At 49.7% G+C, this 24,385-nt stretch overlaps 2 protein-coding genes across 4 annotated transcripts; one reads left to right on the plus strand and one right to left on the minus strand.

The window, feature by feature from the left end:
* fbxo43 (F-box protein 43) lies at window positions 1-18,885 on the minus strand. Its single transcript, XM_064946852.1, has 6 exons — window positions 18,733-18,885; window positions 16,484-17,583; window positions 15,687-16,190; window positions 13,655-13,757; window positions 7,767-7,955; window positions 1-2,607 (listed from the first exon to the last, which is right to left on the minus strand). The coding sequence occupies exons 2-6, from the start codon at window positions 17,512-17,514 to the stop codon at window positions 2,359-2,361; spliced, it is 2,076 nt and encodes a 691-aa protein (XP_064802924.1). The 5' UTR covers window positions 17,515-17,583; window positions 18,733-18,885; the 3' UTR covers window positions 1-2,358.
* Window positions 18,886-18,988: 103 nt separating this feature from the next.
* LOC135520970 (large ribosomal subunit protein eL30-like) lies at window positions 18,989-24,183 on the plus strand. Of its 3 annotated transcripts, XM_064946856.1 has the most exons (5): window positions 18,989-19,167; window positions 19,361-19,455; window positions 21,133-21,278; window positions 23,834-23,964; window positions 24,066-24,183. In XM_064946856.1, exons 3-5 carry the CDS (start codon window positions 21,175-21,177, stop codon window positions 24,116-24,118), a joined length of 288 nt encoding a protein of 95 aa, XP_064802928.1. In that variant the 5' UTR covers window positions 18,989-19,167; window positions 19,361-19,455; window positions 21,133-21,174; the 3' UTR covers window positions 24,119-24,183. The 3 variants fall into 3 exon arrangements, with proteins under 3 accessions (XP_064802928.1, XP_064802927.1, XP_064802929.1); XM_064946855.1 differs by lacking the exon at window positions 19,361-19,455 and having other exon boundaries at window positions 18,991-19,167; XM_064946857.1 differs by lacking the exon at window positions 19,361-19,455 and having other exon boundaries at window positions 18,992-19,081.
* The last annotated feature ends 202 nt before the right edge of the window (window positions 24,184-24,385 follow it).

The following is a 24,385-nucleotide window of genomic DNA, read 5'->3' on the forward strand; positions in this document are numbered from 1 at the left end:
TGTTATACAAAACACATTGTCAAATCAAAGTTTATTTACCGAATACAACAGTGTAGCTTACTCACAGGCTCTAACCAATAGTGCAAAAGGTGAACAATAGGTAGGTAAAGAAATAAAACAATAGTAAAGAGAGGGGCTACATACAGGAGAGAGGGGCTACATACAGGAGAGGGGCTACATACAGACACCGGTTAGTCGGGCTGATTGAGGTAGTATGTAGATATGGTTAAAGTGACAGTGCATATATGATAAACAGAGTAGCAGTAGCGTAAAAAGAGGGGTTGGCGGGTGGTGGGACACAGTGCAGATAGCCAATGTGTGGGAGCACCGGTTGGTCGGGCCAATTGAGGTAGTATGTACATGAATGTATAGTTAAAGTGACAATGCATATATGATAAACAGAGAGTAGCAGCAGTGTAAAAGAGGGGTTGGGGGGGGGGGGCACACAATGCAGATAGTCCAGGTAGCCATTTGATTACCCATTGAGAAGTCTTATGTCTTGGGGGTAAAAACTGTTGAGAAGCTTTTTTTTCCCCTAGACTTGGCACTCCGGTACCACTTGCCATGCGGTAGTAGAGAGAACAGACTATGGCTTGGGTGGCTGGAGTCTTTGGGTATTTTTCGGGCCTTCCTCTGACACCGCCTGGTATAGAGGTCCTGGATGGCCGGAAGCTTGGCCCCAGTGATGTACTGGGCTGTATGCACTACCCTCTGTAATGCCTCGCGGTCAGAGGCCGAGCAGTTGCCGTATCAGGCAGTGATGCAACCGGTCAGTATGCTCTCGATGGTGCAGCTGTAGAACCATTTGAGGATCTGGGGACCCATACCAAATCTTTTTTGTTTCCTGAGGGGGAATAGGCTTTGTCGTGTCCTCTTCACGACTGTCTTGGTGGGTTTGGACCATTCTAGTTTGTTGGTGATGTGGACACCTTAGGAACTTGAAGCTCTCAACCTGCTCCACTGCAGCCCCGTCGATGAGAATGGGGGCGTGCTCGGCCCTCCTTTTCCTGTAGTCCACAGTCATCTCCTTTGTCTCGATTACTTTGAGGAAGAGGTTGTTATTCTGGCACCACCCGGCCAGGTCTCTGACCTCCTCCCTATAGACTGTCTCGTCGTTGTCGGTAATCAGGCCTACCACTGTTGTGTCGTCGGAAAACTTAATGATGTTGGAGTTGTACCTGGCTGTGCAGTCGTGGGTGAACAGGGAGTACAGGAGGGGGACTGAGCACACACCCCTGAGGGGCTCCAGTGTTGAGGATCAGCGTGTCGGACGTGTTGCTACCTCCCCTCACCACCTGGGGGCGACCCATCAGGAAGTCCAGGATCCAGTTGCAGAGGGAGGTGTTTAGTCCCAGGATCCTTAGCTTATTGATGAGCTTTGAGGTTACTATGGTGTTGAATGCTGAGCTGCAGTCAACGAACAGCATTCTCACATAGGTGTTCCTTTTGTCCAGGTGGTAAAGGGCAGTGTGGATAACAATATCATCTGTGGATCTGTTGGGGCGGTATGTGACTTGGAGTGGGTCTAGGGTGTCTGAGAGGATGCTGTTGATGTGAGCCATGACCAGCCTTTCAAAGCACTTCATGGCTACAGGTGTGAGTGCTTACGGGTCAGAAGGCATTTAGGCAGGTGGCCTTAGTGTTCTTGGGCACAGGGACTATGGTGGTCTGCATGAAGAGTGTTGGTATTACAGACTCAATCAGGGACATGTTGAAAATGTCAGTGAAGACACCTGCCAGTTGGTCAGCACACACCCGGAGCACACTTCCTGGTAATCCGTCTGGCCCCGCAGCCTTGGGTATGTTAACCTGTTTAAAGGTCTTACTCACGTCGACTACGGAGAGCGTGATCACACAGTCGTCCGGAACAGCTGATGCTCTCATGCATGCCTCAGTGTTGCTTGCCTCGAAGTGATTTAGCTCGTCTGGTTTAGGCTCGTGTCACTGGGCAGCTCGCGGCTGGGCTTCCCTTTGTTGTCCGCAAGCCCTGCCACACAAGACAAGCGTCGGAGCCGGGGTAGTACTATTTGTCCCTGTTCACATGCCTATGAGACAACGTCAAATAAAATATGTAAAAAAGTACAACTTTATTAAAATAAATGTGCAAATGTAGACAATGTACAGAAACATTCATATAAAACCATGGAAATTCAGTTGAGAGAAAACAACGTTCTGGTACATCGATGGAGGAGCCCAGCATTCAGCAGCCATTTCATCTCTGATTGATTCTCCTGTCTCGGCTCCTCTCCGACCCATAATTAAAAACATATCCAAGCTAAACAAATGTTTTAAAAGAGGGGACAGGAAATACAAATAATTGCAAAACAACTACACATAATAAAAATAAAAAAACCACATTCACAATCTCCTGACATTGCGTTTGCTCCGAGCGCTCCCGGGAAGAACGTCCTTCTCGCTACGTCTCTTGGCCGACAGGCTAGCGCATTCTTTGGATCCGTGGAAGGCACAAAGGCAGCCGGTACAGAACCAGAATCCACAGTCAGCGCTGCTACACACGGCCTCCATCTTCCCCGAGTGACACCTAGCAGGGTGCCGGCACCGAGGGCAGGGCTTCAGACTTTCGTCCGTGAAGAGGGTTTTGGCCACCTAGGAGAACGGAAAACACAATATAAAACAGAGATTAGAGCTCGTGTCCTTGTCTACAGGGAAGGATCCACTACAACAGAGCTAGTGTCCTTGTCTACAGGGAGGGATCCACTACAACAGAGCTAGTGTCCTTGTCTACAGGGAGGGATCCACTACAACAGAGCTAGTGTCCTTGTCTACAGGGAAGGACCCACAATACAACAGAGCTAGTGTCCTTGTCTACAGGGAAGGACCCACAATACAACAGAGCTAGTGTCCTTGTCTACAGGGAAGGACCCACAATACAACAGAGCTAGTGTCCTTGTCTACAGGGAGGGATCCACTACAACAGAGCTAGTGTCCTTGTCTACAGGGAGGGATCCACTACAACAGAGCTAGTGTCCTTGTCTACAGGGAGGGATCCACTACAACAGAGCTAGTGTCCTTGTCTACAGGGAGGGATCCACTACAACAGAGCTAGTGTCCTTGTCTACAGGGAGGGATCCACTACAACAGAGCTGGTGTCCTTGTCTACAGGGAGGGATCCACTACCTAACAGAGCTAGTGTCCTTGTCTACAGGGAGGGATCCACTACCTAACAGAGCTAGTGTCCTTGTCTACAGGGAGGGATCCACTACAACAGAGCTAGTGTCCTTGTCTACAGGGAAGGATCCACTACAACAGAGCTAGTGTCCTTGTCTACAGGGAGGGATCCACTACAACAGAGCTAGTGTCCTTGTCTACAGGGAAGGATCCACTACAACAGAGCTAGTGTCCTTGTCTACAGGGAGGGATCCACTACAACAGAGCTAGTGTCCTTGTCTACAGGGAGGGATCCACTACCTAACAGAGCTAGTGTCCTTGTCTACAGGGAGGGATCCACTACAACAGAGCTAGTGTCCTTGTCTACAGGGAAGGATCCACTACAACAGAGCTAGTGTCCTTGTCTACAGGGAGGGATCCACTACAACAGAGCTAGTGTCCTTGTCTACAGGGAGGGATCCACTACCTAACAGAGCTAGTGTCCTTGTCTACAGGGAGGGATCCACTACAACAGAGCTAGTGTCCTTGTCTACAGGGAGGGATCCACTACAACAGAGCTAGTGTCCTTGTCTACAGGGAAGGATCCACTACCTAACAGAGCTAGTGTCCTTGTCTACAGGGAGGGATCCACTACAACAGAGCTAGTGTCCTTGTCTACATGGAGGGATCCACTACAACAGAGCTAGTGTCCTTGTCTACAGGGAGGGATCCACAACAACAGAGCTAGTGTCCTTGTCTACAGGGAGAGATCCACTACAACAGAGCTAGTGTCCTTGTCTACAGGGAGGGATCCACTACAACAGAGCTAGTGTCCTTGTCTACAGGGAGGGATCCACTACAACAGAGCTAGTGTCCTTGTCTACAGGGAGGGATCCACTACAACAGAGCTAGTGTCCTTGTCTACAGGGAGAGATCCACTACAACAGAGCTAGTGTCCTTGTCTACAGGGAGGGATCCACTACAACAGAGCTAGTGTCCTTGTCTACAGGGAGGGATCCACTACCTAACAGAGCTAGTGTCCTTGTAGACAGGGAGGGATCCACTACAACAGAGCTAGTGTCCTTGTCTACAGGGAGGGATCCACTACAACAGAGCTAGTGTCCTTGTCTACATGGAGGGATCCACTACAACAGAGCTAGTGTCCTTGTCTACAGGGAGGGATCCACTACAACAGAGCTAGTGTCCTTGTCTACAGGGAGGGATCCACTACAACAGAGCTAGTGTCCTTGTCTACAGGGAGGGATCCACTACAACAGAGCTAGTGTCCTTGTCTACAGGGAGGGATCCACTACAACAGAGCTAGTGTCCTTGTCTACAGGGAGGGATCCACTACAACAGAGCTAGTGTCCTTGTCTACAGGGAGGGATCCACTACAACAGAGCTAGTGTCCTTGTCTACAGGGAGGGATCCACTACAACAGAGCTGGTGTCCTTGTCTACAGGGAAGGATCCAATACAACATAGCTAGTGTCCTTGTCTACAGGGAGGGATCCACAACCTAACAGAGCTGGTGTCCTTGTCTACAGGGAAGGATCCAATACAACATAGCTAGTGTCCTTGTCTACAGGGAGGGATCCACTACCTAACAGAGCTAGTGTCCTTGTCTACAGGGAGGGATCCACTACAACAGAGCTAGTGTCCTTGTCTACAGGGAGGGATCCACTACCTAACAGAGCTAGTGTCCTTGTCTACAGGGAGGGATCCACTACAACAGAGCTAGTGTCCTTGTCTACAGGGAGGGATCCACTACAACAGAGCTAGTGTCCTTGTCTACAGGGAAGGATCCACTACAACAGAGCTAGTGTCCTTGTCTACAGGGAGGGATCCACTACAACAGAGCTAGTGTCCTTGTCTACAGGGAGGGATCCACTACAACAGAGCTAGTGTCCTTGTCTACAGGGAGGGATCCACTACAACAGAGCTGGTGTCCTTGTCTACAGGGAAGGATCCAATACAACATAGCTAGTGTCCTTGTCTACAGGGAGGGATCCACTACAACAGAGCTAGTGTCCTTGTCTACATGGAGGGATCCACTACAACAGAGCTAGTGTCCTTGTCTACATGGAGGGATCCACTACAACAGAGCTAGTGTCCTTGTCTACAGGGAGAGATCCACTACAACAGAGCTAGTGTCCTTGTCTACAGGGAAGGATCCACTACAACAGAGCTAGTGTCCTTGTCTACAGGGAGGGATCCACTACAACAGAGCTAGTGTCCTTGTCTACAGGGAAGGATCCACTACAACAGAGCTAGTGTCCTTGTCTACAGGGAGGGATCCACTACAACAGAGCTAGTGTCCTTGTCTACATGGAGGGATCCACTACAACAGAGCTAGTGTCCTTGTCTACATGGAGGGATCCACTACAACAGAGCTAGTGTCCTTGTCTACAGGGAGAGATCCACTACAACAGAGCTAGTGTCCTTGTCTACAGGGAGGGATCCAATACAACAGAGCTAGTGTCCTTGTCTACAGGGAGGGATCCACTACAACAGAGCTAGTGTCCTTGTCTACAGGGAGGGATCCACTACAACAGAGCTAGTGTCCTTGTCTACAGGGAGGGATCCACTACAACAGAGCTAGTGTCCTTGTCTACAGGGAAGGATCCACAATACAACAGAGCTAGTGTCCTTGTCTACAGGGAGGGATCCACTACAACAGAGCTAGTGTCCTTGTCTACAGGGAGGGATCCACTACAACAGAGCTAGTGTCCTTGTCTACAGGGAGGGATCCACTACAACAGAGCTAGTGTCCTTGTCTACAGGGAAGGACCCACAATACAACAGAGCTAGTGTCCTTGTCTACAGGGAGGGATCCAATACAACAGAGCTAGTGTCCTTGTCTACAGGGAAGGACCCACAATACAACAGAGCTAGTGTCCTTGTCTACAGGGAGGGATCCACTACAACAGAGCTAGTGTCCTTGTCTACAGGGAAGGATCCACTACAACAGAGCTAGTGTCCTTGTCTACAGGGAAGGATCCACTACAACAGAGCTAGTGTCCTTGTCTACAGGGAGGGATCCACTACCTAACAGAGCTAGTGTCCTTGTCTACAGGGAGGGATCCACTACAACAGAGCTAGTGTCCTTGTCTACAGGGAGGGTTCCACTACAACAGAGCTAGTGTCCTTGTCTACAGGGAGGGATCCACTACAACAGAGCTAGTGTCCTTGTCTACAGGGAGGGATCCACTACAACAGAGCTAGTGTCCTTGTCTACAGGGAAAGATCCACTACAACAGAGCTAGTGTCCTTGTCTACAGGGAGGGATCCACTACAACAGAGCTAGTGTCCTTGTCTACAGGGAGGGATCCACTACAACAGAGCTAGTGTCCTTGTCTACAGGGAGGGATCCACTACAACAGAGCTAGTGTCCTTGTCTACAGGGAGGGATCCACTACAACAGAGCTAGTGTCCTTGTCTACAGGGAAGGATCCACTACAACAGAGCTAGTGTCCTTGACTACAGGGAGGGATCCACTACAACAGAGCTAGTGTCCTTGTCTACAGGGAGGGATCCACTACAACAGAGCAAGTGTCCTTGTCTACAGGGAGGGATCCACTACAACAGAGCTAGTGTCCTTGTCTACAGGGAGGGATCCACTACAACAGAGCTAGTGTCCTTGTCTACAGGGAAAGACCCACAATACAACAGAGCTAGTGTCCTTGTCTACAGGGAGGGATCCACTACAACAGAGCTAGTGTCCTTGTCTACAGGGAGGGATCCACTACAACAGAGCTAGTGTCCTTGTCTACAGGGAAGGATCCACTACAACAGAGCTAGTGTCCTTGTCTACAGGGAAGGATCCACTACAACAGAGCTAGTGTTCTTGTCTACAGGGAAGGATCCACTACAACAGAGCTAGTGTCCTTGTCTACAGGGAGGGATCCACTACAACAGAGCTAGTGTCCTTGTCTACAGGGAGGGATCCACTACAACAGAGCTAGTGTCCTTGTCTACAGGGAGGGATCCACTACAACAGAGCTAGTGTCCTTGTCTACAGGGAGGGATCCACTACAACAGAGCTAGTGTCCTTGTCTACAGGGAGGGATCCACTACAACAGAGCTAGTGTCCTTGTCTACAGGGAGGGATCCACTACAACAGAGCTAGTGTTCTTGTCTACAGGGAAGGATCCACTACAACAGAGCTAGTGTCCTTGTCTACAGGGAGGGATCCACTACAACAGAGCTAGTGTCCTTGTCTACAGGGAGGGATCCACTACAACAGAGCTAGTGTCCTTGTCTACAGGGAGGGATCCACTACAACAGAGCTAGTGTCCTTGTCTACAGGGAGGGATCCACTACAACAGAGCTAGTGTCCTTGTCTACAGGGAAGGATCCACTACAACAGAGCTAGTGTCCTTGTCTACCGGGAAGGATCCACTACAACAGAGCTAGTGTCCTTGTCTACAGGGAGGGATCCACTACAACAGAGCTAGTGTCCTTGTCTACAGGGAAGGATCCACATTTGGCTGATTTGATAAACTTACAGCGACGAGGCATCATTAAAATAGCGACGTTAGTTGGATGTGTGTTTTCGAATGCCGTTTTAATTCACCGCGGCCATAAACTAATGACTGATTATTTTGTATTAAATATACCTGAAACGTAGAGCCACATCACATGACACAGGGGACTCACCTGTATGAACAGGTCCTGTTTGCTGGCGGAGTTGTGCTGGACGGGGGTTGAAGTGCCCGTTCCTGACTGGGGGGTACCACGGATGCTGGTACTGGGGGTCCTGGCCTGGGCCTGGACTGACTTCAGGACAGACCGGCTCGGCAGGGTCAACCTGGTCTCTGCATCAGGGACATGGACTGCACTGCCAAGCTGCACACACACACAGGGAATGAACAGGGTTGGTGAAAGTAGCCCTGTATTAAATAAATAAAATATATATATTTATTTATTTATTTCTCTCATCTGACTGGAGCTATATTCATGAAGTGGCTCAGTAGGAGTGGTGATCTAGGATCACTTTGTCCTTTTAGACCCCCCTGAATTAGACGACACGGACCTGATGTAAGATTTGTAAAAATAAAAAATAAATATTAAATTGTCATTTTAATCCATAGAGACGCTCGTCGGATGTTGATCTCTTCTCGGCTGGGTCCTCATTTGGGACCGAAGTTCCTTGTTGTTAAGAGACTCTTTCTGCTCTTGCAGACGCTAACTACAAAGGCCAACAAGGCAGAGTACACGGACCTAATCCTAGACCCTACACGGACCTGATCCTAGACCCTACTGTCTAAGACGACACAGACCTGATGCTAGACCCTACACGGACCTGATCATAGACACCAAACTGACCTGATCCTAGACCCTACACTGACCTGATCCTAGACCCTACACGGACCTGATCCTAGACCATACACTGACCTGATCCTAGACCCTACACGGACCTGATCCTAGACCCTACACGGACCTGATCCTAGACCCTACACGGACCTGATCCTAGACCCTACACTGACCTGATCCTAGACCCTACACTGACCTGATGCTAGACCCTACACTGACCTGATGCTAGACCCTACACTGACCTGATGCTAGACCCTACACTGACCTGATGCTAGACCCTACACTGACCTGATGCTAGACCCTACACTGACCTGATCCTAGACACCACACTGACCTGATCCTAGACCCTACACTGACCTGATCCTAGACCCTACACTGACCTGATCCTAGACCCTACACTGACCTGATCCTAGACCCTACACGGACCTGATCCTAGACCCTACACTGACCTGATCCTAGACCCTACACTGACCTGATGCTAGACCCTACACTGACCTGATGCTAGACCCTACACTGACCTGATGCTAGACCCTACACTGACCTGATGCTAGACCCTACACTGACCTGATGCTAGACCCTACACTGACCTGATGCTAGACCCTACACTGACCTGATCCTAGACCCTACACTGACCTGATGCTAGACCCTACACGGACCTGATCCTAGACCCTACACGGACCTGATCCTAGACCCTACACGGACCTGATGCTAGACCCTACACGGACCTCTGATGCTAGACCCTACACTGACCTGATGCTAGACCCTACACTGACCTGATCCTAGACCCTACACTGACCTGATCCTAGACCCTACACCGACCTGATGCTAGACCCTACACTGACCTGATCCTAGACCCTACACTGACCTGATGCTAGACCCTACACGGACCTGATGCTAGACCCTACACGGACCTGATGCTAGACCCTACACGGACCTGATGCTAGACCCTACACTGACCTGATCCTAGACCCTACACTGACCTGATCCTAGACCCTACACTGACCTGATCCTAGACCCTACACTGACCTGATGCTAGACCCTACACTGACCTGATGCTAGACCCTACTGTCTAAGACGACACTGACCTGATCCTAGACCCTACACTGACCTGATCCTAGACCCTACACTGACCTGATGCTAGACCCTACACTGACCTGATCCTAGACCCTACACGGACCTGATGCTAGACCCTACACGGACCTGATCCTAGACGCTACACTGACCTGATGCTAGACCCTACACTGACCTGATCCTAGACCCTACACTGACCTGATGCTAGACCCTACACGGACCTGATGCTAGACCCTACACGGACCTGATGTTAGACCCTACACTGACCTGATGCTAGACCCTACTGTCTAAGACGACACTGACCTGATGCTAGACCCTACACGGACCTGATGCTAGACCCTACACGGACCTGATGCTAGACCATACACGGACCTGATCCTAGCTAGACCCTACACGGACCTGATCCTCGACCCTACACGGACCTGATCCTAGACCCTACACGGACCTGATCCTAGACCCTACACTGACCTGATGCTAGACCCTACACGGACCTGATGCTAGACCCTACACGGACCTGATCCTAGACCCTACACGGACCTGATGCTAGACCCTACACGGACCTGATCCTAGACCCTACACGGACCTGATCCTAGACCCTACACTGACCTGATGCTAGACAACACTGACCTGATCCTAGACCCTACACTGACCTGATGCTAGAACCTACACTGACCTGATCCTAGACCCTACACTGACCTGATGCTAGAACCTACACTGACCTGATCCTAGACCCTACACTGACCTGATGCTAGAACCTACACTGACCTGATCCTAGACCCTACACTGACCTGATGCTAGACCCTACACGGACCTGATCCTAGACCCTACACGGACCTGATGCTAGACCCTACTGTCTAAGACCCTACACTGACCTGATCCTAGACCCTACACTGACCTGATCCTAGACCCTACACGGACCTGATGCTAGACCCTACACGGACCTGATGCTAGACCCTACACGGACCTGATGCTAGACCCTACACTGACCTGATCCTAGACCCTACACGGACCTGATCCTCGACCCTACACGGACCTGATGCTAGACCCTACACTGACCTGATCCTAGACCCTACACTGACCTGATCCTAGACCCTACACTGACCTGACCCTAGACCCTACACTGACCTGATCCTAGACCCTACACGGACCTGATCCTAGACCCTACACTGACCTGATGCTAGACCCTACACTGACCTGATGCTAGACCCTACACGGACCTGATGCTAGACCCTACACGGACCTGATGCTAGACCCTACACGGACCTGATGCTAGACCCTACACTGACCTGATGCTAGACCCTACTGTCTAAGACGACACTGACCTGATCCTAGACCCTACACTGACCTGATCCTAGACCCTACACTGACCTGATCCTAGACCCTACACTGACCTGATCCTAGACCCTACACGGACCTGATGCTAGACCATACACGGACCTGATGCTAGACCCTACACTGACCTGATCCTAGACCCTACACGGACCTGATCCTAGACCCTACACTGACCTGATGCTAGACCCTACACGGACCTGATCCTAGACCCTACACTGACCTGATCCTAGACCCTACACTGACCTGATCCTAGACAACACTGACCTGATCCTAGACAACACTGACCTGATCCTAGACCCTACACTGACCTGATGCTAGACCCTACACTGACCTGATCCTAGACCCTACACTGACCTGATCCTAGACCCTACACGGACCTGATGCTAGACCCTACACGGACCTGATCCTAGACCCTACACGGACCTGATGCTAGACCCTACTGTCTAAGACGACACTGACCTGATCCTAGACCCTACACTGACCTGATCCTAGACCCTACACTGACCTGATCCTAGACCCTACACTGACCTGATCCTAGACCCTACACGGACCTGATGCTAGACCCTACACTGACCTGATCCTAGACCCTACACTGACCTGATCCTAGACCCTACACGGACCTGATCCTAGACCCTACACGGACCTGATCCTAGACCCTACACTGACCTGATCCTAGACCCTACACTGACCTGATGCTAGACCCTACACTGACCTGATCCTAGACCCTACACGGACCTGATGCTAGACCCTACACGGACCTGATGCTAGACCCTACACTGACCTGATCCTAGACCCTACACTGACCTGATCCTAGACCCTACACTGACCTGATGCTAGACCCTACACGGACCTGATCCTAGACCCTACACTGACCTGATGCTAGACCCTACACTGACCTGATGCTAGACCCTACACGGACCTGATCCTAGACCCTACACTGATCTGATCCTAGACCCTACACTGACCTGATGCTAGACCCTACACGGACCTGATCCTAGACCCTACACTGACCTGATCCTAGACCCTACACTGACCTGATCCTAGACCCTACACTGACCTGATGCTAGACCCTACACGGACCTGATCCTAGACCCTACACTGACCTGATGCTAGACCCTACACTGACCTGATGCTAGACCCTACACTGACCTGATGCTAGACCCTACACGGACCTGATCCTAGACCCTACACGGACCTCATCCTAGACCCTACACTGACCTGATCCTAGACGCTACACTGACCTGATCCTAGACGCTACACTGACCTGATCCCAGACCCTACACTGACCTGATCCTAGACCCTACACGGACCTGATCCTAGACCCTACACGGACCTGATCCTACACTGACCTGATCCTAGACCCTACACGGACCTGATCCTAGACCCTACACGGACCTCATCCTAGACCCTACACTGACCTGATCCTAGACGCTACACTGACCTGATCCTAGACGCTACACTGACCTGATCCTAGACCCTACACTGACCTGATCCTAGACCCTACACGGACCTGATCCTAGACCCTACACGGACCTGATCCTACACTGACCTGATCCTAGACCCTACACGGACCTGATCCCAGACCCTACACTGACCTGATGCTAGACCCTACACGGACCTGATCCTACACTGACCTGATCCTAGACGCTACACTGACCTGATCCCAGACCCTACACTGACCTGATCCCAGACCCTACACTGACCTGATCCCAGACCCTACACTGACCTGATGCTAGACCCTACACGGACCTGATGCTAGACCCTACACTGACCTGATGCTAGACCCTACACTGACCTGATGCTAGACCCTACACTGACCTGATGCTAGACCCTACACTGACCTGATCCTAGACCCTACACTGACCTGATCCTAGACCCTACACTGACCTGATACTAGACCCTACACTGACCTGATACTAGACCCTACACTGACCTGATCCTAGACCCTACACGGACCTGATGCTAGACCCTACACTGACCTGATGCTAGACCCTACACTGACCTGATGCTAGACCCTACACTGACCTGATCCTAGACCCTACACGGACCTGATCCTAGACCCTACACGGACCTGATCCTAGACCCTACACGGACCTGATCCTAGACGCTACACTGACCTGATCCTAGACGCTACACTGACCTGATCCTAGACCCTAATGACTAAGACTACATGGACCGGATCCTTGATCATAATGAATAAGACTACATGGACCTGATCCTAATGAATAAGACTACATAGACAGATGGGCCCTGATCCTAGATCCTACTGACTACATGGACAGATGGGACCTGACCCTAGATCATAATGGATAAGACTCATGGACCTGATCCTAGATCATAATGAATAAGACTACATAGACAGATGGGACCTGATCCTAGATCCTACTGGCTACATGGACAGATGGGACCTGACCCTAGATCATAATGGATAAGACTCATGGACCTGATCCTAGATCCTAATGAATAAGACTCATGGACCTGATCCTAGATCATAATGAATAAGACTACATAGACAGATGGGCCCTGATCCTAGATCCTACTGACTACATAGACAGATGGGACCTGATCCTAGATCATAATGAATAAGACTACATAGACAGATGGGCCCTGATCCTAGATCCTACTGACTACATAGACAGATGGGCCCTGATCCTAGATCCTACTGACTACATAGACAGATGGGACCTGATCCTAGATCCTACTGGCTACATGGACAGAAGGGACCTGATCCTAGATCAGCACTCCTACCGAGACACTAATAATAGATGCCCCGGACGAAGTGCTTTTCTAGATCAACGCTGAAACACGGTTACAGGAGACACCCTCACCTCCAGAGAGGCCTTGACGTCCGTCAGGTAGTGTCGCCTCCTGCGGCTGGACATCTTGTTCTGAACTATGACCTCATCCCAGCTCCGGGACACCTGACCGACCCTGTAGACCAGGAGAACGCACGCAACAACGTCATGACAATGACGTGGTAGTAGAATGTTCTAGCAAGCGTTTTGATTACACATATATGTATGTATACACACACACACACACACACACGTCAGTAAATCTGTAACACACTGCCTTCAGAGAGTATTCATATAGCCCTTGACTTATTCCACATTGTTTCTCACCCATTTGCACACAATACCCCTCAACACGACAAAGTTGTAGTGAAAACTGTCACCACACACACGAACGCACTAACGCACACACTTGCACAGACACACACACACTTGCACAGACACACACACACTTGCGCACACACACACTTGCGCACACACACACTTGCGCACACACACACTTGCGCACACACACACACACTTGCGCACACACACACACACACACACTTGCACACACACACTTGCACACACACACTTGCACACACAACCCCTCAACAAAACGACAAAGTTGAAAACATGTTTTGAATCCGTCCACACATTTTATCAAAATGAAATGACAGAAATCTTATTTAGATAAATATTCAGACCACTTTGTCATGACACTCCAAATTGGGCTCGGGTGCGTCCCGATCTCCTTCGATGATCCGCGAGACGCCGCTACAACTCGATTGGAGTCCACCTGTATCCACTTCAACAGTTTGGACATTGATTTAGAGAGAAACACACCTGTCTATATGAGGTCCCAGAGTTGACAGGTTATATCAGAGCAGGAACTAGACCATGAAGTCCAAGGACCTGTCTGTAGAGAGCCGTGATGAGGCATCTGAGGGGAAGGGTGTGAAGCAATTTGAGTGTTCAAAGTTTACAAGGAGGACAGTGTTCTCCATCATTAGGAAAGTGGAAAATATGGAACTACCCAGACTCTGTCTAGAGCTCTCCGTCCGACCAAACTGAACGACCCAGACTGTCTAGAGCTGTCCGTCCGAGCAAACTGAACGACCCAGACTCTGTCTAGAGCTGTCCGTCCGAGCAAACTGAACGACCCAGACTCTGTCTAGAGCTGTCCGTCCGACCAAACTGAACGACCCAGACTGTCTAGAGCTGTCCGTCCGAGCAAACTGAACGACCCAGACTCTGTCTAGAGCTGTCCGTCCGAGCAAACTGAACGACCCAGACTCTGTCTAGAGCTGTCCGTCCGAGCAAACTGAACGACCCAGACTCTGTCTAGAGCTGGCCGTCCAACCAAACTGAACTACCCAGACTCTGCCTAGAGCTGTCCGTCCGACCAAACTGAGCTACCCAGACTCTGTCTAGAGCTGTCCGTCCGACCAAACTGAACTACCCAGACTCTGCCTAGAGCTGTCCGTCCAACCAAACTGAACGACCCAGACTCTGTCTAGAGCTGTCCGTCCGACCAAACTGAACGACCCAGACTCTGTCTAGAGCTGTCCGTCCGACCAAACTGAACGACCCAGACTCTGTCTAGAGCTGTCCGTCCGACCAAACTGAGCGACCGGACAAGAAATCACCATGAACCCAAAGACCACTGACAGAACTACAGAGTTCCTTGGCTGAGATGGAAGAGAACCTGCTAGAAGGACAACAGTCTCTACAGTACTTCACCAATCTGGGCTTTATAGGAGAGAACGGCCAGATGGAAACAAGGAATAAAAATCTAAAATCCAGATGTGCAAAGCTGACAGACAGCTGTATCGGCCCCCAAACATGCTTCTACAAAGTATCGACCCAGAGGAGTGTGAATACCTATGTAAATGAGATATGTGTATTGAAATTTTCGATAAAATTTGCTACAATTTCTATTATGGTCATTATGGTGTATTGAGAGAGTACCCCAAAAAAAAAAAACACAAATTGAATCCATTATGAATCCAGGCTGTGAACACAACAAAATGTGGAATAAGTGAAGGGGTGTGAATACTCTCTGGAGGTACGGTATTAAAATCATCACCTGTAGACATCTTCAGAGGACAGCTGATTGAGAATCTTCGCCAGGATGTGTCTGAGATTCTTCCTCTTCAGCTCGGTAAAGATGTCTACCTTCCCCAGGCCCATCTTCCTGCCAATCAGTCCAGCCAGGGGCATGGTGGTCCTGAAGGCCTCCTTCTCCGAGACCCTCAGCAGTTCCTCCAGACTGGGGCGTTCCAGCAACATCCTGGATGTCCTCTGGGACAGGGCCCGGACCATCTGCAGGGCCGGCGTGAAGGACAGGTCCTCTAGCTTAGCGGTGGTTATTGTTGTTGTTGTTTTCGGCGGCGTCACATCCGGGAAGACGTCACTGTCGTCGTCATCCTCCTTGAAGAAGCTGCGCTCCAGATGTTCCTGGGATACGAGGTTCTTCTTCTCTCTGCGATGAGTTCTGTGGGCTGCCAGGTTCCTCACGTCCCGGTCCCCCTCAGATTGGGAACCCCCCTCTCGCAGAGTGGAGAGGCGACGTTGGCGCTCCAGTCTGGACCTGATGATCATAAATAACTTTTAAAACATTTTTTTTTAAACGGAAGCAAAAGCAACAAACTGAATTACACCATGCACAACTAAAATTATTAAATATTACAATTATTAGCTACAAAAACACCATAAACATACAACACTAAAACGTTCTACGGCAATGTTTCACAACTCAACTTTCTCAACCCCCTCCCCCCAAACAGCACACATTTGTATATACTGTTGAGGGTACTCAAGTATTGGCGATGAGAAACACTGTTCTAGGGCGTTCAATGGAAGTCAAAAAGCTATCTAGCCTACCTCCTCTTCATCATCATCATCTCAGCCAGCCTGCTGGGGGTCTCCTTGCACTTGGAGCTACCCGACGACAACAGCAGCAGCTCCTGGAAGGAACCATCATTGTCTACCGTGGAGTCCTGGGATTTATCCAGAGCCAAGGAGCTGAAGCCGCTGTCCTCAGACACAGAGCGGTCGTAGTGTTTACGAGTAGGGGTAGAGGAAGGGGTGTCAAAGTGGTATTTAGGAGTAGGGGTGCTCAGGACACTCAGGCTGTCCGAGAGGTTAGCCGCTACGTCATCGTTGTTGACCGGAGTCTGGAAGTTGCCTTTGGCCGAGGGTGTTAATCTGCTATAGCGTGGGGTCTCCAGCATCTCCGTGGTAAGGAGGTCTGAGGGACCGACGCTCTCTTCCAGGTCTACATCGGAGAGCGACGTAGCAGAGGCCTTACTCTCAAAGAGATTGACGTTGGCCATGTTGCATTTACCGTCTTCGAGTGTTGAGGTTTTTGCAAGAGAGAAGAGGAGGCGCAGTTTCCTGCCGGACAGAAGCACGTCTTCTGGTTTTAGAGTGCTTGAAGCCAAAGCTCCAATGGTGAAGGCACCCGGTGAGTTAAAGACCATGTTTGAGCCGTGTTCGGTGCCCACGTTGGATGACGAGTCAGTCCTTTTAGTGCGTGGCGTTTCTGTATCGTCTGCGGTTTTAGACACGAGGAGACGTCTTCTCAGCAACGGCTCTCTCCTGGACCCTTTAGGAGTTTCACACCAGCCGTTCTTTAACGGCTGCTCCTTCAAGGTGTCTCTCTGCGGACTTCTGACGCCCGCTTGTCGTCTGTTCTTTCTGGGTGACAGAGGTTCGCATTTCCGTGAAACGTTCTCTTTAGGCGTTTCGTGAAAACCGTCAGAAGATAAAAAACTTTTTGAGAGGTCAAAATCCTCTCCGCTCTCGATCTTAGAGCTGTAGCCACTGTCCAGGTATCCGCTGTCATGACAAGCTCCATATTGCAGGTCTTTGAGGTTGTGGAAATTGACATCTGGTCTGAGACAGTGGTCCATAATCCCTTTCAGATGTAGAAACACAAGTATTTCACCGGGTGACTGACGGGCCTGGTGTTTCAAACAGATCTGTGAGAAGACATTGGAAAACAATGCAGTTAGACAAAAAGGGTTACGTCACTTTTGTTGTAAACAAGCTAACGAGCTAACGTTAGCCCTAAGTTAATTCATGTAGCGAGCTAGTTAGCTCAAATTAAACAAACATGTCAACTGTACTCAATGTTGGTAAATACAAATATATCTAGCTGACTTCAGCTATAATTATTTTTTTTTTTTTTAAACATTTCTTTTTTAAGTGGTCAATAGTTAACAGGTTATGAGAGTAGTTACTTTTTAACCTTCCAAGTGGATAAAACAAACAACCAGAAGCTAACTAGCAGTCGACGACAGTGACAACAACTCCGTAGTTGCATTTAAATCCCGCCGTTTTGGGGGTTTTAAACTGTTCCGGCTGGATATCTCCATGGCTCCCAGTCGCCCGCTCAAAACTGCACTGCGACCGCCAAAAAAACCTCGACTTGAGGCTGGGGACACTGGCTCCTTCTCTCTCCCTAGAGACCCATTAGCCCGCTGGCTAGTTGGCTGGCTGACTGGTTGACTGACTGGCTAGCTGAAAGACTGGCTAGCTGACTGACTAGCTGAAAGGCTGGCTGACAGGCTAGCAGACTGACTAGCTGAAAGGCTGGCTGACAGGCTAGCTGACTGACGAGCTGAAAGACTGGCTAGCTGACTGACTAGCTGAAAGGCTGGCTGACAGGCTAGCTGACTGACGAGCTGAAAGACTGGCTAGCTGACTGACTAGCTGAAAGGCTGGCTGACAGGCTAGCTGACTGACGAGCTGAAAGACTGGCTAGCTGACTGACTAGCTGAAAGGCTGGCTGAAAGGCTAGCTGACTGACGAGCTGAAAGACTGGCTAGCTGACTGACTAGCTGAAAGGCTGACAGGCTAGCTGACTGACTAGCTGAAAGGCTGGTTGGCCGGCGTCAAAAACAAAAATGTTAAAAAGCAGTTGCAATTTCAGAATGTGGTTGCAATGTAGAGTCCATTGTTGTATTATTACTAGTTAGCTTTGCTTGTTAAACAATTGGATTACTAGCTGAAAGTTAATATACTAAATGTTAGCAACTCACCTTGAAATACATACTAAAATGTTATACATATATACAAGTCTGAGACAGACGTTAACGTTACGTAGAAAACTAGTTCACGTTACTTACCTAGTTATTGTTTCAGAAAGAAAGTTAATCCGTGTCGAAATGTTGTTTACTAAACTTCTAGCCAAAAGGCAAAATGTCGGACATTGCAAAGCGCTATATCGTGTTGCACCCGTATACAGACGACAGTCTCCTCGTCCTCCTAATGAAATGTGTGTGTTTAGGACTGAGATGTTTTCAAATCTGGTGCAAGTCTCACTACACATCTCGCTCCACTTCTCGCGATGCTTTGTTTTCCCAAACACACGCACTGTAGTCTGGGAGGTAAATTCTCCTTCTTTCATTCAACTACCGGATAGTGTAGATTGCTGTGCGTTTAGCGAAACTCTCCGGTTGATGTCAACATAAGATTGTAATCACTCATTCTTGCATGTTATACCCTCGTTTAGGTTGGCTAGTAACATCTAAGCTGCAAACATGGTGGCCACTAAGAAAACTGTGAGTTTGAGATTGTAAAAATCGTTCATTTATTATAGAAATGTTTGCGCACATCCTTAAACTTAATCGGTGATGGGTAAATGTTATTTTCAAATCGTTCATTTATCCCAGTGTTGAGTGACCAAGCAGGGTCCGCTTTCGGGTTAGCGAATGAACTTTAGGCTTACGAGTGTCTACGATGCATCTTTCCTAGGTCGGTAGATGTAACATGCGTTTCCCAAAACACCACGACAACGTTCGGTAGGTGCGTCGTTGCGGCATGTGTCATAAAGGCAGCGTTCATCTCGGGTAAGCGTTCTCCGTTCAAATACATTTGACCAAATAGTAAAATGAAACCCCATTGAAATGAACATTAAATTGACTTAGATATCAGGGAAATATGTAGGCCTGTGTAGCATATACCGTATGCAGGCTATTCACTTTAATGGCGTCGTATCGGTTTTCATTTTAAGCATATTTTCTAACCTTGTTTGTAACAATTATAAATACATTGGCAACTGTGTATTTGTAGTCAACTTCGTTGTGAAGTTATCGGCGGTCACACAGAGACAGATCCACAGCTGGATTCTGTGTTTCAAGTGATGCAGTAGGGGGGGGGGGGGGTGAAACGCAGTCAACGACGCACTTGGCTTTTTCTACGAGTGGTCTGCGGCAGTCGATAAATAACTCTCGTTTTAACGATGAAGTTAGTCGTAAGATGCTTTTGTGAAACGGGCCCCCGCCTGGTCTATATTGACATGCCATGATGCATGTGTAACCGATGTGAAATGGCTAGCTAGTCAGCGGTGGTGCGCGCTAATGGCGTTTCAATCAGTGACGTCACTCGCGTTGAGACCTTGAAGTAGTTGTTCCCCTTGAGCTACAAGGGCCGCGGCTTTTGTGGCGCGATGGGTAACGATGCTTCGTAGTTGACTGTAGTTGGTGTGTGCAGAGGTTGGGGCTAGGAGAGGGACGGAAGCTATACTGTTACACATGGACTGCCTTGTGTAATGTCATTATTAAAAAAAAAAGTTCACCTTTTTTATTTAACTAAGTAAATTAAGAACAAATTCTTATTTACAATGATGGCCTAACCTGGACGAAGTTGGGACAATTGTGTGTCGCCCTATGGGACTCCCAATCACAGCAGGTTGTGATACAGCCTGGAATCGAACCAGGGACTGTAGTGATAGTGAGATGCAGTGTCTTAAGACCACTGAACCAGGGTCTGTAGTGACGCCTCTACCACTGAAATGCAGTGCCTTTAGACCGCTGAACCAGGGTCTGTAGTGACGCCTCTACCACTGAGATGCAGTGCCTTAGACCACTGAACCAGGGTCTGTAGTGACGCCTCTACCACTGAAATGCAGTGCCTTTAGACCGCTGAACCAGGGTCTGTAGTGACGCCTCTACCACTGAAATGCAGTGTCTCAGACCGCTGAACCAGGGTCTGTAGTGACGCCTCTACCACTGAGATGCAGTGTCTCAGACCGCTGAACCAGGGTCTGTAGTGACGCCTCTACCACTGAGATGCAGTGTCTCAGACCGCTGAACCAGGGTCTGTAGTAACCCCTCTACCACTGAGATGCAGTGCCTTAGACCACTGAACCAGGGTCTGTAGTGACGCCTCTACCACTGAAATGCAGTGCCTTTAGACCGCTGAACCAGGGTCTGTAGTGACGCCTCTACCACTGAGATGCAGTGTCTCAGACCGCTGAACCAGGGTCTGTAGTGACTCCTCTACCACTGAGATGCAGTGTCTCAGACCGCTGAACCAGGGTCTGTAGTGACCCCTCTACCACTGAGATGCAGTGTCTCAGACCGCTGAACCAGGGTCTGTAGTAACGCCTCTACCACTGAGATGCAGTGTCTCAGACCGCTGCGCCACTCGGGAGCCTATTTATGCAGTCGTGGGCTAAAAGCAGCCCTGACTGTCAGGAGGCCAACTTCCCGACAGTTTGGTCTCTAATCAGTTTCTCTCCCCAGAAAAAGTCCCTGGAGTCCATCAACTCTCGGCTTCAGCTGGTGATGAAGAGCGGTAAATACGTCCTGGGCTACAAACAGACTCAGAGGATGATCCGCCAGGGCAAAGCCAAGCTGGTCATCCTGGCCAACAACACACCTGCCCTCAGGTAACTACACTGATCCATAGCCTAGTGGTTAGAGCGTAGAGGCGGCAGGGTAGCCTAGTGGTTAGAGCGTAGAGGTGGCAGGGTAGCCTAGTGGTTAGAGGGGCTAGGTAGCCTAGTGGTTAGAGCGTAGAGGCGGCAGGGTAGCCTAGTGGTTAGAGCGTAGAGGCGGCAGGGTAGCCTAGTGGTTAGAGCGTAGAGGCGGCAGGGTAGCCTAGTGGTTAGAGCGTAGAGGCGGCAGGGTAGCCTAGTGGTTAGAGCGTGGAGGCGGCAGGGTAGCCTAGTGGTTAGAGCGTAGAGGCGGCAGGGTAGCCTAGTGGTTAGAGCGTGGAGGCGGCAGGGTAGCCTAGTGGTTAGAGCGTGGAGGCGTCAGGGTAGCCTAGTGGTTAGAGCGTAGAGGCGGCAGGGTAGCCTAGTGGTTAGAGCGTAGAGGCGGCAGGGTAGCCTAGTGGTTAGAGCGTGGAGGCGTCAGGGTAGCCTAGTGGTTAGAGCGTGGAGGCGGCAGGGTAGCCTAGTGGTTAGAGCGTAGAGGCGGCAGGGTAGCCGAGTGGTTAGAGCGTAGAGGCGGCAGGGTAGCCGAGTGGTTAGAGCGTAGAGGCGGCAGGGTAGCCGAGTGGTTAGAGCGTAGAGGCGGCAGGGTAGCCGAGTGGTTAGAGCGTAGAGGCGGCAGGGTAGCCTAGTGGTTAGAGCGTTGGACAGGTAACCGGAAGGTTGTAAGTTCAAACCCCCGAGCTGACAAGGTACAAATCTGTCGTTCTGACCCTGAACAGGCAGTTAACCCACTGTTCCTAGACCGTCATTGAAAATAAGAATTTGTTCTTAACTGACTTGCCGAGTTAAATAAAGATTAAATACAATTATAAAGGTAAACTTTGTGCTGGGGGACGACAATAAAAGGACACTCTAAAAACCTTCAGTTTTGTCACACAGCACAATGCCACAGATGTTTTGATGGAACATGCAAATTGGCACGTTTACTGCAGGAATGTCTACCAGAGCTGTTGCCAGAGAAGTACGTCCAGCCGCAGACTGTAACCTGGCCGTCCACATCCGGCTCCATCACCTGCGGGGGTCGTCTGAGACCAGCCACCCGGACAGCTGATTAAACTGTGGGTTTTACACAAATTAAGAAACTGTCAGAAACCGTCAGAAACCGTCAGAAACCGTCAGAAACCGTCAGAAACCGTCAGAAACCGTCAGAAACTGTCAGAAACCGTCTCAGGGAAGCTCGTCTAAGTGTCCGTGCTCGTCGTCGTCCTCACCTCACCAGGGTCTTCACCTGAATGCAGTTTGGCGTCGTAACCCGACTTCAGTGGGCAAATGGTCGCCTTCGATGGCCAATGGCACGCTGAAGAAGTGCGCTCTGAACAGATGAATCCCCGGTTCCAACTGTTCCCGGTGCATTTGGCGTCGTTGTGTGGTCGAGCGCATTGCCGACGTCGACGGTGTGAACAGAGTGCCCTCGTGGTGGAGGTGGGGTTATAGTCTGGCTACGGACAACAAACACGATGGCGATTTTGAATACACAGGGATGTCGATGATGAGATCCCGAGGGCCCCATTGTTTCAGCACGACGATGAAGGGCGGCCCCATGTCGCAAGAAATCTGTACACAATTCCCAGATGGCTGGGAAATGTCCGTTCTTCCATGGCCTGCGTTCGCTCCTCCACTCTGGGTGGACGTGTACGACTCTGTTCCAGTTCCCGCCAATATCCAGCAACTTCAACACAGCCATTTGAATTAAGAGTGGGGACAAAATTCCACAGGCCACAATCAACAGCCTGATTAACTCTGATGTGAAGGAGATATGTCACACTGCATGAGGGAAATGGTTTGTCACATCAGATACCGACTGGTTTTCTGATCCACGCCCTTACCTTTTTTTTGATAAGGTGTCTGTGACCAACAGATTTGTACCTCTGTATTCACAGTTGTGTGAAATCTATAGATTAGGGCCTGATGAATTTATTTAAATTGACTGATTATGTTAAATCAGGTGTGCTACTACTTGGCTGGTGCAGAAACCTCTTTCCCTCAGGGAAGATTACGCAGTACTGTTCAACACTGATATTGAACTAAAGTGAACCCACCCTAAAAGTGACTGGGCTCAGCACTGATATTGAACTAAAGTGAACCCACCCTAAAAGTGACTGGGCTCAGCACTGATATTGAACTAAAGTGAACCCACCCTAAAAGTGACTGGGCTCAGCACTGATATTGAACTAAAGTGAACCCACCCTAAAAGTGACTGGGCTCAGCACTGATATTGAACTAAAGTGAACTCACCCTAAAAGTGACTGGGCTCAGCACTGATATTGAACTACAGTGAACCCACCCTAAAAGTGACTGGGCTCAGCACTGATATTGAACTAAAGTGAACCCACCCTAAAAGTGACTGGGCTCAGCACTGATATTGAACTAAAGTGAACCCACCCTAAAAGTGACTGGGCCCAGCACTGATATTGAACTAAAGTGAACCCACCCTAAAAGTGACTGGGCCCAGCACTGATATTGAACCAAAGCGAACCCACCCTACATGTGAACTCTTCTCCCGGTAGGAAGTCAGAGATCGAGTATTATGCGATGCTGGCTAAGACTGGGGTCCACCACTACAGTGGGAACAACATAGAGCTTGGCACAGCCTGTGGAAAGTACTTTAGAGTCTGTACCCTGGCCATCATTGACCCTGGTGAGTGTTTTATCTTTTATTTTATTTTTTTAAATCTTCCATGAAAACGGGACAAATCTGACGTTGTCGTGTGTGTGTGTGTGTGTGTGTGTCATCCACAGGGGACTCAGACATCATCAGGAGCATGCCTGATCAGCCACAGGGGGAGAAGTAGTCTAGTTGCTTCTCTTCTGTTTCTCTGTAGATGTATTTTGGTTAAATAAATCGACTTCAAGATGACTCGGTTGTTTTTGTCATATGTTTAGTCTTTGACATGTAATTGTAGTACAATGGAAGACATTGTGGAAGAGACTAAGAAATGTGGGCACTCATGTTTTTTTTTTTCTCTACATCAAGTTTGCATTGTAATGAAGAGGGTCGCCCCCTGGTGTTGGGTCGCCCCCTGGTGTTGGGTCGCCCCCTGGTGTTGGGTCGCCCCCTG

Source organism: Oncorhynchus masou, chromosome 29 (assembly GCF_036934945.1).
Source record: "Oncorhynchus masou masou isolate Uvic2021 chromosome 29, UVic_Omas_1.1, whole genome shotgun sequence".
Classification (NCBI taxonomy): domain Eukaryota; kingdom Metazoa; phylum Chordata; class Actinopteri; order Salmoniformes; family Salmonidae; genus Oncorhynchus; species Oncorhynchus masou.

Bases quoted from the DNA above. Each gene is read 5' to 3' on its own strand.
- fbxo43 (XM_064946852.1), bottom strand. From the start codon at position 17,514: ATGGACCACTGTCTCAGACCAGATGTCAATTTCCACAACCTCAAAGAC. The intron at 16,191-16,483 runs GTAGGCTAGATA...TATGATCATCAG, and splicing joins ATGATGATGATGAAGAGGAG to GTCCAGACTGGAGCGCCAAC. The intron at 2,608-7,766 runs GTGAGTCCCCTG...CCGTTCTCCTAG, and splicing joins AACAGGACCTGTTCATACAG to GTGGCCAAAACCCTCTTCAC.
- LOC135520970 (XM_064946855.1), top strand. From the start codon at position 19,147: ATGGTGGCCACTAAGAAAACT. The intron at 21,279-23,833 runs GTAACTACACTG...TTCTCCCGGTAG, and splicing joins AACAACACACCTGCCCTCAG to GAAGTCAGAGATCGAGTATT. The intron at 23,965-24,065 runs GTGAGTGTTTTA...TGTCATCCACAG, and splicing joins CCTGGCCATCATTGACCCTG to GGGACTCAGACATCATCAGG.